The 14,830-nt window shown below is 36.3% G+C and overlaps 1 protein-coding gene across 1 annotated transcript; it reads right to left on the reverse strand.

Annotated features, from left to right (window-relative positions):
* Window positions 1-346: 346 nt before the first annotated feature.
* Window positions 347-13,101, reverse strand: GCG (glucagon). The gene is made up of 7 exons (XM_034785787.1): window positions 13,017-13,101; window positions 7,112-7,212; window positions 6,521-6,682; window positions 5,544-5,597; window positions 4,182-4,319; window positions 1,882-2,025; window positions 347-846 (listed from the first exon to the last, which is right to left on the reverse strand). The coding sequence occupies exons 2-7, from the start codon at window positions 7,207-7,209 to the stop codon at window positions 822-824; spliced, it is 621 nt and encodes a 206-aa protein (XP_034641678.1). The 5' UTR covers window positions 7,210-7,212; window positions 13,017-13,101; the 3' UTR covers window positions 347-821.
* Window positions 13,102-14,830: the final 1,729 nt, after the last annotated feature.

A 14,830-nucleotide genomic window follows, 5' to 3' on the forward strand; every position in this document is an offset into this window, starting at 1 on the left:
AAAATACAACAATTTGTGATAACGAAGAACATTTTAAAACAACCCCACCCTATCCCCTTTAAACTCAGCTTTTGCTTTCACAATTTCTTTTTTCAGCAAAAGTCTACTCGAAATTCACACATCCCCAGTTTTAGAAATCATCAAAACCATTTCATGAAAGCCATTCATAAGAGGAAATACTGTACCATGAAAATGTCAGGAAACAAATGCTAAATTTATGCACAGCATTACAAATTAATCACTTGAAGCTCTGTGACACTTTAACTCCTTAGATATAAACAAGCTTGTTTTTCTTCAAAGATGCAAGGGGGACACATGCAAAAAAAAATAAAAAGACAACAAAAAAGAAGCTTGAAAAAAATTTATTTAAGGCTATCATTTAATATCCTGAAAGCTTAGCCTTTTTATAACAAAGGTTTCAAGAGGGAAGTTCACTTCTCAGACATTTGTGACTATCAGCCCCTTTCTAATAATGCAGATATTTGGTGTTTGGAATCAATCCTATGTATAAGTCGACTTCATAGAAAAATAATTTCATTGCTAAATGTAAATAGAGATATTTTGGCCCTAAATAATTGAAAAATATGAAGATGGGGCATTTTTGTATTCTTAAAGCTGTTACTCTGTGTGTCCTTTTGACAACAACCTTTTCATATATAATCCTTTGGCAACACTACACTATAGTAAAATTCATTTTTTGGCATGCAAAGCAATATGGCTTATAAATATAATATATAGAACACAAATTTCAGAATTCCCTGGTGACCGGCAGCTGATGCAGTGAAGAAGATCTTGACTTGTCCCATATTTATTTTGTACTTTTACTGGTATTCCCCCAAAAGGTCCCTGGAAAAACAAAAGGACTTAATTAGGACCAGTTACAGTATTCAGAAGATTAAACATATGTGGAAGACATTTTTCCTGGTTTAGATTTAACTGATATTAGTTCCACAAACCCTTCAATTATAGATTGAAAGCACAATTATTTCTAAAGGTAAAGCTCTTAAAAAGATTTTTAGTGCATGTTGTTAAACAACATTTTTCATGTTGTACTAGATGCTAAATTTGCTAAATGCAAAAAAAAAATTAAAATACCAATAAAATTTATATTTTAATAATTATTTTCAAGTTTTAATAATAAGAATTAGTATTTGTTGGCCTACATTCTTAAAAGTGACTAGTGATTTTGGATGTTTCCATTTTTGTGTGAGGTGCATGAAAGAGACCTAATTTTCATAGGGAAGGCACTCAGCATCTTTGGAAATCAAACACCTTACATATGTCTCAATTTGAGCAGTATTGTCTTTAAAGTGCTTTACAAACCTCAACACATAATTCCTAAAATACCCTGAGAACTGGGTTAGAAAATTTTATTTTCCCATTTTACAAACAGGAAAACTGAGGCAGGGAGCTTAAATTACCCACTTTAGCCATAGAGGTTTTTCATGTCATAGGAGGGATTAGAGCTCCTGGCTCCCACACCTGTGCTCAGACCACTCTTTAAGACTGTATTCTTTTTTACAAAAATCTCTTTGATACGTTTTAATAATGCTTTGGTGATTATAATTGTTACGTACATGTCAGTTTCTTTTACCAATAATTTATTTTGGGCCAAATACTTGTCAAAGTCAAATCAGTGGCAAAACTCCCATTAACTTAAATAGGAACAAGATCTAGATCTTGATACAAAACATAGACTATACTTGGAATGGTTTTGCTTATAGTATATGGCACGGTCTGTAGTCCAACATTTTTAATACGTGTATGGGTATAAATAAATAGTGACAGCTAAGTGAAAAATGAGCTGCCTTTCCTCAGTGTGCTGGAAGTATATTAAACATCTAAATATACTAAGATTTAAGATGATCAAAATTCAGTCACCTCTGGGTAACTTTTGTGTTAATCAGCCATTTTAAGAACTCTTTGGCAGCCATGTCATCGAGGATTTTGTTGATATCACTGGTAAAAGTGCCATCTGCATGTCTTCTGTCCAGTTCTTCAACTGCATTAGCTTCTTCTGAGAAACTTTAAAGGGGAGAAATTGTCAAATAATAGCTGTGCAGACCAGAATAAACAAACCTCTTCAAGGGCCTCATCCTGCAGTCTTTACACACTCAGAGTTCCCACTGATTTCAAGAGACGCAAGGCTAGCCCAGTATTAGAATGTTCTATGTTAAAGGAACATTTGGAGCACTTCTCAGTGAGAGAAGACAGTTTGGATGTCTTCCTTTCCCAGTTAGGGCTCTGTTTCTCAAAGATTTTTTAAGTGAGCCTTAATTCCTCAATTATAATTAAAAAAAAACAAAAAGCCAAAAACACCAGACCTAATACATCAAATTGCAGTTTCCTAAACCAATGTTACTCACAGCTGAGATTAAAACATAATCAAATCCACTGTAAACATAATAAGCTTCACTGCTTAAGAATGAAGTATTATTACATTGTAGCCAACTGTTTCAAGCAGCTGATTAATAGTTTTATTGGATTTATGAAGTCCTAGATTTATAATTCCTAAAGTGTTTAGTGCATGAATATTTACCCTTTTGGCAAAATCAATTGGGAGCTTTGTGAATTAACAGCTGCCAATTATAGTATTTTCCTAAATTGTGTGTGTTGTATGCTGTATACAGAAATATGGGGTCAGAGGTGCTGGAACAATTTTTATAGTGAGATGCTGAGAACCATTTAACTACTCTTTAAACCCTGTACATAATGGAAACCACTTCAAACCAGGGGATGAGGCAGCACCCCCAGCACCCCTAATTCCAGCACCTATGTATGAGGCCAGATCCCGGCTCCACTTTGTGCCCCTGGAGATCCATTCTAACAGGACAGCCAGAGATTCCCCTGACAGACACCTTTACCCCATTTGCTCCCTCCCACCAGGCAAAGGGGGTTCTTTAATTGACAGGGGTCCAGTGGGTTGGAGCTGGAGCACACTGTGCTTTGGTGACCTCTGGCAGGCAGAATAGTCCCTAGGGGAGCCCTCTAACTTGCATAATTTACAATGGCCATTAGGTTGTTCTATGGGATCCCAGAGGCTAGTTTGACCTCGAATAAGGTCAAGGATCAAGTTTTCAGAAAGGTGATTTACACTTACCCCACTTTCCCATCCAGGACTCTGGGCTGAACACAGCTTGGCCAGACCTGGGAACTTGGCCCCTAATTTTTACCTCCATTATCTATGGACACATGGGTACCTTTCTGCTGCCCCTGACTGCTATTCATTACCCATGACAACAAGACTACTGGAAATCAGAATGTCAGTATCATAACTTAACACCATTCTCTTTTCAATAGCTGATCTCACTCTTTAATTCTATCCTTTCGGAGATAGCCAGTCCTTCCAGAATTACTTTATCTGTTGGCTCTTCCTAGACTCCAACACACAATCTTGTCTTAGAGATATTTTATTATTATTGATATTATTATTATTTTGTAAATAGTGCCAGAGACATACACGGTGCTTTACAGCTGGTAAAACGTATTTTTTCAAAGAACAGAGGGTGAAATGAAATCCCTGCCCTGAAGAGCTTACAGTCTAAAGGCCCAAATAAGTACAGAACGGATAACAGATGAGAACACAGTAGTTGCTAAGCCATGAAGAGCAGGAGGGATTTGAAATAGGAAGAGACCGAGGATCCTTTGAAACGATTAAATGTTCTAAGTGTAAGGTTATAATGAAAGAAGGTATAAAGCCAGGAATGAGAGGAGTGCATAAGCAGGAAAGAGTGAAGCTTGTGATAGGTGTATGGAGTAAGAGAGGATGTAGGCGCAAAGAGATCAGAAATGTAGATGGGGCAGAGCTATGGAAGGGCACTTTGAGGACAGGAAGATGAATCTTGAACTTACTGCAGTAAAGAGATCTTAGAAAGGGAAAAGTGTGGGGGGATTCTGGAGGAAAGACTGGTTCAGATTTAGACATGTTGACCTTGAATCTAACTTGACCTTTTACAGTGTAACAACACATTAAACTTGTCAACATCTTCATTTTAATCTGTAGTAGGACTGAATCATTTAAAATGATCATCTCATACCCACAATGTATCGTATCTTAAGATACAAAGAAAAATATGAAATACAGCAAGAATAAAACAAAAATACATTATGGTTCGATTAGGCTTGATTTCTAACCAGAAAAGCCAAACAACATTTAATGATAGGAACGGAGGGATTCTTACTCTCTTCTTCCTCGTCCGTTCACTAACCAAGCAATGAACTCTTTGGCAGCTTGACCTTCCAAATAAGAGGTGATGTCACTGGTATAGGTGCCCTCGGCGTGCCTCTCAAATTCAGCATGACGCCTCGAGAGTCCATTGCTGAAATAAAAGCAGTTCTCTTATGATCAGGACCATGTTATCACTTTATTTGTGCCCTTTGCTTGCTTCTGTTGGCTTCTATTTCCTGCCAGACCAGCATTTTTCATTAGCAGGAAGTTTCCCCCAAAATTAGCCTTCATATTTTCACCCTAGGTCTTAGTTACACCCCCTGGCACCACCTTAAATAATTCCATAATATCCCCCTTTTGTCTAATAGCCAAACTGTACAGATTTAATTCCTTTTGCCTTCATTTCCTCCAGCCATTGAGCATTTTTGGTTACTCTTCTTTGAAGAACCTCCAGTTTTTTAATATCCGTTTTGTCATGTGATTTCCAGAACTTTTCAGGTGTGCTCACATCTAGGGTGTGTAGAAATGGACTGTTTCCTCCCTTTCCTTTGACGCACTGCCTTTGCTTATTCAGAACAAAATTGATCATTTTCTGAAGCCAAATTGCACTGCAAAATTTCGTCTAATTTGCTGCTCACTATAACTGCTCGGGTCGTCCATTCCCTGCCTCCTGGCAGAGAAGACAAGTTTGGGGGCATTTTTCTCCAGATGTATTAGTTTTAATTTATTTTTAGCATTTATTATTTTCTGCACATGTTTCAAATTTCTCTAGGGCCCTTTGCATTATTTTTCCATCTGCTTGGGAGTTTGACATTCCTCCCAATTAGTACCATCTGCACTTTTCAATTACATGCCATCTATTCCCCCTTCTACAATGAACAAGTTACATAAAAATGGACCTAACACTGATCCCTGTGTTACTCGGTTAAAATCTCTTGCTGCCTCATCATATATCATTCCTCTTTCATTGGTCTTGTGTCCAGTATTTCTTAGGATTCCCCTGCCTTATCTCACACTTGTGGGATTTTAATACTTCTCCATTGTACCTTACTCATTAGATTTCTTTATTCCCTAAAATTTCCTTTCCTGAAATCTAATACTCTCGTACTGCTACATTCTCAAGGCCATTCCAGAATTCAGTTAGCTCACAGCCACTGGTTCCAAGCTTCTCTATCATAATGAAAGTCTCAATCATTTCCTCCCTAATTGTAAAAATTAGACCCAGAATGCCTTCTTCTATGGCTGGAGTATCTAATTCCTGCATTATAATTTTGAAGGTGTAAGGAATTCTCTATATTGTTGGCTGTTTCCTACCCAACAGAAATATTAATTGTTTCAATTCCTTATGAGAAACATATCCAGCATTTTAAAGTACCTTGATAGCTGGTCCAGGAATTTTTCATTCTCTCTCTCATCCAGTGCCGGTTGTCTGTAGCAAAGGCCCAGAGTCATTAGATATCTGATATTATATTAGTACATTGCATTGTATGCATAATATGCATTAGCTCATAAAATGCTATTGAATATTATTTAAATATTACTGTAAAAATCTGTGCATGCTAAATGACACAGGTGAGTGCTTTCGGGGGCTACGAATGTAATTGAATACAGGCTCTTGAAACTCTTAGTTCCATACTTCAGTTTTTAAGGACCACCTTAGCACGGGAAGTTAAAATGTTAGCAGCGCTAACTAAAACCAGAAGGGACCATTTGACCCCTCTTGTATATCATAGGCCATAGAATTTCATCCAGTTACTTCTATGCTGAGCCCAGAGACTTGTATTTAACCAAAATATATCTTCCAAAAAGGCATGCACTGCCAGTATTTCTGTGGCACAATCGAGGTATCTAGTGGCCGACAAAGCTTAATCCTTTATAAGTGTTCTATAAGGAGACCACAGGATCAGAGTAGCTAAATATGGAAAAGACCTATTAGGTCACTGAGTCCATCTTCCTGAAAGAGTTTCCTTACAGATGACAAATCAGATACCACACTAATACCTGCCAAAAGACTGATGACTATTTTCAACCAATCACTTCTGCTATTTCAGAAAAGATTGAACTAGTATATAACAATGATCTTCCACAGTTGGCTCATTTTTTGCTAACAACATATCAATGCTATGTTTCAATTATCCTGAAGGTCTTCTTCTCTGATTTGTATGCTATGCATTTAAAAGGAAAATAGATCATGTTCTGTGAGGGGAAGCTGAATAGTGAACTGATTCCTGACATGCACTAGTTTATGGATGGCCAATGCTCAAACCAGTTTATGGATGTGCATGCTGAATAGTGAACTGATTCCTGACATGCACTAGTTTATGGATGTGCATGCAGATTTATAATGCTTACCCGCTTCTTTTAGTGCTCATTAACCATTGCACAAAATCCTGAGCTCGTCTAGTGTCCAAGTACTTGCTGTAATCACTGGTGAATGTGCCTTGTGAATGACGTTTTACTTCATTCAGCTGTCTAGATTCATCTAATGGTTCAGTCTGGGAAGCTTTGAATGATCTATGAATAGCGTGTAATACATTAATCAGCATTGATGATAGCACTTTCTACAGGTGCTATTCCTGCATTGACTTCTTTTTTAAAAAAATTCTATATTCCAACAGAATAAGAACAAAGAAAAGAAACAAAAATTACTTGCTACTGATATGATTGTTAGCTGGCTGACAGAGTCAATCAGTATAGCAGCCTGGTAACTGTATAACTAAGAGTCTATTAGGACAACAATAAAAGGGTACTGTTAGAAACACCAAACAACTGGTGGGCTGCACTTTGCAATATAGATATCCTTCTCTGATCCATAGATGAATTAAATATACTGTAATATTATAAGAAACTTTTCCTCAAGTCAAAGATTTTGCATCGAGTTGCGGGAAAAGTACAGGGGAGTATGTTTGGATTATTCTGAGATGTTTGATTTGTTGTGTTTACCTGGATTTCTCTTCTGTGTCTTGAAGAGGATTTTGCCAGCTGCCTTGAATGATCATTAAAAGCAATCCAGCCACAAAATAAATGCTTTTCATTTTCATTGCCTGTCAGAACACAGATGGGGGGGGGGGAATAAATATAGTCCTCTTTACATACTTTGGAGTCAATATATAGACAAGGAAACCCACTAATATAGAATGGAATGAAACTCCATGTATATGAAAGGAGAATGAAAATCCTACATAGTTTCAATGTGTTGCAATTGTCATACTATAACACCAGGTGGTTTTTAATTTTCTGAATTTATTGACTAAAGAAATAAAAGCAAAATCCCATCACAGAGTGCAGTGTCACATCCAGCCACTCTTCTTGCTCTAACTGAGCATTTTTTCTTCATCCCCTCACTTCTAAATCCTTGTGTTTTGTATGCTTTTGTTTTTATCATTTAAAGCAATGAACCCCTGTAGGATTGGGCTCATTGGGTAAAATAGGCAAATTTCAATCCAGAGTGTGACTTTTACAAAAAATAAATACATTTATGGTTAGAAATTTCTGATACAGAAGGTATATCAAATTCTGTTGTAAGGAGTACTTGTGGCACCTTAGAGCTGCTACTCTGAAATTCTGTTGTGTTTATGGTGCTTTTGATACAATGCTATAACTCGTACAGTCTTAGATTTTCCATTTTAGTCCATAATTAGGCTTATACCTTGCTTCAGCCATTAAGGGCTGATCCTGGTATGCTGCTAGGTGTAATGCACATTGCTGTGGGTAGTTCCATTGACTATATACAATTAATAATAAAGGACTAGATTGTGATCTCTATCCTACTCCCTGTGCGGTCTCATGAGTAAGATTATTCATTGTGAGTAAGAGTATCACAGTGTGGCCCACAATATTATAAATATATGTATGTTTTGGTGGTTCAGAGCTATATTGTGAATCTCTTATTCAGACTGATGAACACTTTCTCACACAAGTAGTCTCATTGTCTTCAATTATATATTTCAGTGAGCAATCACCAATGTGAGTAAGGTGTTTACCATCTGTTCTTTAGTATGTAAATGTTAAACATTATCGTTATTCAAATGTACTATTATTAGTTTGATTTATCTTATGGACCCAATATTGGAGATGAATAAATAATTGACTTTTTTGGTTTGCTGGCAGAACTGGAAAAAAATGATTAAGGTTGAATGAACCATTTTGTTCAGCTTTTCATTTCATTTTGTTACATTTTTGGGTGCTTTTTAACCTTAATTATTTTAAAAAACCTAGCTAAATTTAGAATGAAATGTCATTTTGGAATGAAAAGTCAAAATATTTCATTTTGAAACTGTCAAACATTTTGACTTTTTCTAAATTTCTTTTTCATTTTTTATTCATCTGAGACTATTCTCCAAATTCAACTCGAATTCACAGTTTCGACTGCCTTGAAACAGCATTTTTAATAGAATAAAATATTTGACCAAAATAATTTTGACCAACTCTACTCAATACTGAAAATACTTACTGCTGAGCATAGTCCCTATTACTGCAAATAGCCCTGTTGACTTCAATCAGACCACTCACACAAGTTAGCACATCAGCGAGCAGCAGTAGATATTTGCCTGGTCTGTTTCATAGACTAAAGTGATTTGTAATGAAAACATCTATGAAATTGAAGCAAAAATATTATAAAGCAGCAAGTAGATTTTAAAGTACTTGCTTTGGGTCAGTTCTTAACTTTATGAAATGATTGTTTAATAAAATTAATGAATATACATTTTGGACTCATGCTTTTGGCTATTAAAAATAAATTAAACAAGCCAAGATATTTAGCTCAAAAATTAGCTAATCTTCATCAATTCATGCTTTAAAATCAGCATGGATGACAATGTTAATTCACTATAAAGCAACTGAAATTGTAATAAGTTCACAGAAATTGAATGTCACTGGAAGTGTTTCATCATGCATTTGAACTGATACTCTGTTGTGTGCCTGAAAGAGCCACTCTCCCATCCATGAAAATGTTCCAGAGAAGTTTATACTACAGTCTGAAAAACAAAGGGAGATAGGAAAATTGAGCCAGTTGAAATAAAATGTTAAGTGGCTAACTAAATCCCTGCAGGCCAATAAAAAAACCCCCTAAATTTAACCTTCCACACTATTTGTAATCCTCCCCATTGGTCCAGATTTCAGAATAAGGGACCCTTGTACACATCTAAAGCTAAATTCTGCACTGATTTATACCCCCATAAAATCCCAGTGATATTGTTTATTTGAATTCAGTGAGCCACACAGTGTGTCTGTCAGAGCAGAAATGGACCCGCTCTATACTGCATTACTTTGGCACCATGGGCTGAAGTAAGAACGGACCAGAAACCTTGTTGTTTCAGGTTTATGCTATGACACATTTCAGAGCAGGTTTTCAGACATAACTGAGCATGACAACTTGTATCTTCCATGAATTATAAGATAACACACAACTGGACATGAAACGTAACAGAGTAGAAGATTCAATGGACTCCAAATGCCCAATAATTTGGCTAAAATCTATGAGTGGAAAATATAATAAGCCAAGTACTACGCAATTGATGGATAGCAAGCACTTACCAGTAAGCACTGAGTAAGGTTCATTGTTTATTGTACATCAGTATTCAGACTATCATATTGAGGTTTTCTTCCCCAGAGCTAAATACATATAACTTAGATGCAGAGCAATGATGCCAGAGAGGAAGTACATAGAAGATCTGCATACAGAAGTACGTACTGAACACTCAGTGCAGGATATAGAAACCAAACAATCATGAAACTGGATTTCTAAATAGCTAGGGGCAGATCCGCAGCTGGTGCAAATTGTCACGACTCAATTGACTTTCAGGGAGCTATGACAATTTACACCATCTGAGGATCTGCCCCCTGGTATTAACTACTTGTGTGCTCTGCCTGAGCAGAGCTGGACTGTCTGGCAGCAGTCCTTTAGTGCTGCTGTGACTAGGTAAGGCACTATTTTCAATGAAATGTTACTGGCCAATAGCAATACAATACTGCTGTGTTGCAACATAAGGCAATACAGTTAAGTGGCATTTTAGTCAGAGCTAGAAAAATGAATTGAAGAATATAAGATTTTCCATATTGGATCAGACCTTTGAGCCATGAAATCCATTATCCTATCTCTAGCAGGGGTCAATACCAAATACGCCAAAGGCAAGTGCCTTCATAATTGCAGCTGGTTGATCATGCAATGGTATACATAGAGAGGGATTCCTTTCTGACCTCTGTAGTGATTAGTTTATGCCCCGAAAGCATAAGGTTTGATTACTCCATTTCAACATACCATGCATATTGTACCTAGAAGTGTCATATTGGTCCTAAAACTATTAAAATCCAGCTACAATATTTAACACTCCGTCCACTTGGAGTTGTACTTCAATGGTACAACACTGACATCCAATGTTGATCCTAAAGAATACATCAGTTTCACATTTCACGTGTTTAAAGACTACAGGAGAAAAATCCTGACATCTATTCACACTTATTTCTCAGTCAAAAGTTTCTAGAACAGGCAGGATTTGGCATGAAATAGTTTGATTATTAAATACTGTTTATGTTGAATATCCTCAATAAGAAAAAGTTGATCTTCAGTAAATAATTTAGAAATAGAAAGAGCATGATTCAAAGTCTACTGAAATCTTTGGAAAGATTCTCATTAATTTCAGTGGGTTTGGGGACAGATCCTTAAGCTCCAATCCAGCAAGACTTACACAAAGTGCTTAATGCTATATATGAGAGCACTCCCATTTACTTTGATATGATTTTGGCATATGTTTAAATTTAAGTAAGTGTTTGAGTTCTTTCTAAATAAATATGTTTTTCAGAATCAAGACTTTAGGTTGTATCAGCAAGTAGAATTTGGTGAGATTAGTAAAAAAAAGAAAAGATTACTAAAGTATTTGCAAGATTTGAAAATCTTTAAGTTAGAGGAACCTGCCTTTTAGCCAGCCAGATATTTTGAAAACTGCTGCACTTTCATTAAATATTTGTCAAATGTTTTATCTTAAAATTTAAGATGCATTTTTGTACATTTATTCTTCAATATTTAGCATTGGTAATCACGATCAGTAATAGTTATTTATTTTCTATAAGTCAAAGACAAAAGTAGTAACTAGAAATGTGTTCTTATACTATTACTACTTCCTTCTAGAAAACACAAAAGTGTGCCCTATAGAGAAAGAGGAATTATTAACAAAAGAATATTTGTACAGATTTATTACCTATCATTATTTATTGAAAGCCAGATAAAACTATTTCTATAGCAAGTGGAACCTGGCTCTTGAATCTGTTTGAGAGGTTTAGATTTTTTGTAGAAACAGCTACAAAAACTTGCAGTCTCAAGTGTCAAAGTTCCAGTCAAACTGAAATGAATTTTAAATAGAAAATTATCTGTTTTTTTTAGTTGGCTAATGAATTCATTTCTAATTCCTCTTCAATTAGAAATTAGAAAGTACAGTTCAAATCCTTCCTTTCCTGCAATTTCAAAATGTATTAGCTAAACTGAGGTTGTTACAGTGAGACACATAAAAATTAACAAATCAGCTGAATGGATGTTCTTAACCAGGATCCCAGCCACCAGAGAGACTGTCAATAATATGTATTTATCAAATCTTGATCAAAATGTTTAAGACTGAAAACAGTTATTGACTCATATAGCATTGACTTTGCATTTGGAATTACAGAGGAATATTTTTTCTTGATAACCTGGACTTTCACTAGTCTTCTGAACATATTTTACTACAAATTTCTTTAGTGTACTGTGTGGAAGCTGTACTTGGATATATTGCAACAAAGTTTTCACAAAGAATCCTGCTAAAAGCCCAATTCATTCCAACAATCCGTTGAGTTACATCATGGCTGAATAATGAGAAATATTTTCATTTGAAAATTAAAAAGTGAATAAGAATAGATTTCTGGAGATCTGAGACTGTTGTAGATAGTACAGGTTATTAATTCTGAATCGACTATCTCTTTAATGTACATGTAATTTACTACTAATTTATACACAATGCACTGTAAAATGCATTTATGGAAAAGTTCTGTAGAATGTAATCGATACCTTTCTAGAAGTTTTTTGCACCATCCTACAGTATTCCACAACTGGGATGTAATTCTGTATTAAATTCTGTAGGCTGGTTCAAAATAACCAACAAGAAGGTTATAATTTTCTATTAAATGATATATAACTTTCCCATATGGCATTTTATGGTGTAATATACATAAAATGAATGAAAACCACATACTTTCAATGGAGTTAGACCAGTGTAAAACTGTTGTAATGGAGTGGCAAATCTGCCTTGAGATATTTTCAAGTAATGTTCATAGAAACCTATTTAATTTCTCTAGCCCCCTGCTAGTTTCATCCCTATTAATTTCTATAGGACTTTTAGGATGTTCGTACAAGGGATGACGATGTTTAAAGTCAAAATGGTTCAGTATCTGTGGACACATGTCTAGTGAATGGTATTTGAAAATGGGAGTGTAAGACAAACAACAAAAATCAGTATTTATGTATAAGTGTCTAACATTTAAATTCTTACTATAATGCATTTCTTCCATGATTCCATGTTTAATCATCCTCCTTTCTATCATTTCTGTCAGCCTTAGAAGTTGATTTTGCATCTTTGGATCATTCTCTCTTAAATTAGTTGCCTTCCATTGAATAAACTAAAAGTGATTAAAATTTAACTATATACACTACTTATTCATTCCAAATATAAAAAGATAATACATAATAATAAATAATAATAATAAAAGAATAACTTAAAAAGCACCATGTTGAGAGATCCTGTATTTGCTTTACAAACCTTGGACAGAACAATTGCACTCAGCCCATTGAATAAATCTTATAGGTGGCTAGCATGAATCTTACCTTCTGATACTTTGAAGTGATGCACAGCGATTGGGGAAAGAGTAGCTACTCTTCCAGAACTTTGGGAAGCCTTCAGGATCCTGAGATCTGCCTAGCTGCCTCTGTGGCTAAGCCTTATATATACTGTTCAGCTCTAGTAAGCATTATGAGAGTGCATCATTGCTGACAGTTTCCTTATTCAACTTAAAAAAATCATATTTGCCATTCTTTACTTTACATTTGACAATTTTTACAAGCAATTACACATATTGATTCTGCTTACCATATGACATCAGTGCTGAGATGGGTCCTTAATGGAGACGCAAAAGGAATGAGGTGTCAATGTCAAAAGAAGTAAATATCAATCAGGAGGACATTAGGGCTATACGCAATTAAATAAAGGTGCTAGGAATCAATGCAACATGTCCTTCAAATTCATGTTTGCCTATCTGACATTTAATTTAAAATTGATGGGTGAAGTCCTGGCTCCACTGAAGTCAATGGCAAAACTCCCATTGATTTCAGTGGGGAGAGGACTTCACCCATCAATTTTATAAGTTTAACATAATAAAACAGTAATAATAATAATAATAATAATAAGAAGAAACATGAACCTCACACAAAGTCCCCCACAACCAGAGAAAGGGAAGACTCCATAAAGTCCACCAGAGACCTTGCTGTGCCAATATAATTAACCCAAGAAAAGCTGAGATACTACTGCGATGGGCACCAGTGCAAACCCCTAAACCAGAAAGATTGAATGTAACAGAAACGTTTGGTTTCAATTCAAATTATCTCCAGGTGCAATGTATCAATTTTGTAAATTCCTACATCTGAGAATATACGGTACGTCTGTGATCTGTATGCCAAATACTTGTTGCATAACTGAGATCTACATCATGCCCCCTAGATCTGCTCATATAGCCCGGTGCCCTGGAAATGAGTTTAAAAGGATAATACAGGCCCAGGCTGTATTATATCATGTAGAGGTGCCCTTCAGAGTGAGTCCTTGGGGCATCAGTGACAGGGTCAGTAGCCCAGCTCTGATGAAGCAGCATTGCCAAGGAGGCAGGAGGGAAGGGCACCAATAGCCAAAACTGGCATAGAGGACCTGGGATCTGAACAGATTCCTGAGGATATGCCAGTGTTGGGGGATGGATCCTTCATACTCTTTTATGAAACAACAGTCTGGGGTCTCCAAGAGGGGATCCCAATGGAGACTTCCTCCTGTGGGATTTTTCATGGATGGGGACAATATGGATCTGGAACTACCTGCTAAACCTGTAAGTACAAATTGTAATAATGTCTGTACAACTGAAAGTGCTTATTACATTTGTAAGCAATCAGATGGTCCAGATAAGACATTAGAAATTAAGGGCTAAACACTCCCCTAAGCCTAAAGTTCTGCTTGGTAGAGGGAAGGGTGTGGGACCACTAGGAAGCCACTTTCAGCTCACTGAACCTGTGCACCAGCAGTGGCCCCAGCATGAACTAGAGCATCGGAGGGGCTAACTTATGATACTGGAGTACGGTCCCTAAAGATACGTCCTCTCTCTCCCCACCTATCCCCTCACATCAGCAGAGTTCTCCTTCATTAGAAGAATTCTTTGCTGACCGACTGGCCAGCTTCCAGCCACACATACAACCTGAGGAGCATAAAAGGAGTCAGAATATAAACCAGAATCTAGCCTTATAGGTCTAGAGCACATATGTAATATAACAGCAAATACAAATTGTAATGTATGCTCACCAACTCCCACCCCATAGATACCTATGTAACTAGTACGGTATTACTGTATATACCTAGGGAACAGCAAATCTCATCATATCATGCC

The sequence above is a fragment of the Trachemys scripta genome, chromosome 11 (genome assembly GCF_013100865.1).
Source record: "Trachemys scripta elegans isolate TJP31775 chromosome 11, CAS_Tse_1.0, whole genome shotgun sequence".
NCBI classification, from domain to species: domain Eukaryota; kingdom Metazoa; phylum Chordata; order Testudines; family Emydidae; genus Trachemys; species Trachemys scripta.

Excerpts from the sequence above, each read along its gene's own strand:
- GCG (XM_034785787.1), bottom strand. The coding sequence starts at position 7,209 with ATGAAAATGAAAAGCATTTATTTTGTGGCTGGATTGCTTTTAATGATC. Across the intron at positions 6,683-7,111 it reads GACACAGAAGAGAAATCCAG|ATCATTCAAAGCTTCCCAGA; the intron begins GTAAACACAACA and ends CGCTATTCATAG. Across the intron at positions 4,320-5,543 it reads TTCCTGGACCAGCTATCAAG|CAATGGACTCTCGAGGCGTC; the intron begins GTACTTTAAAAT and ends CTTTTATTTCAG.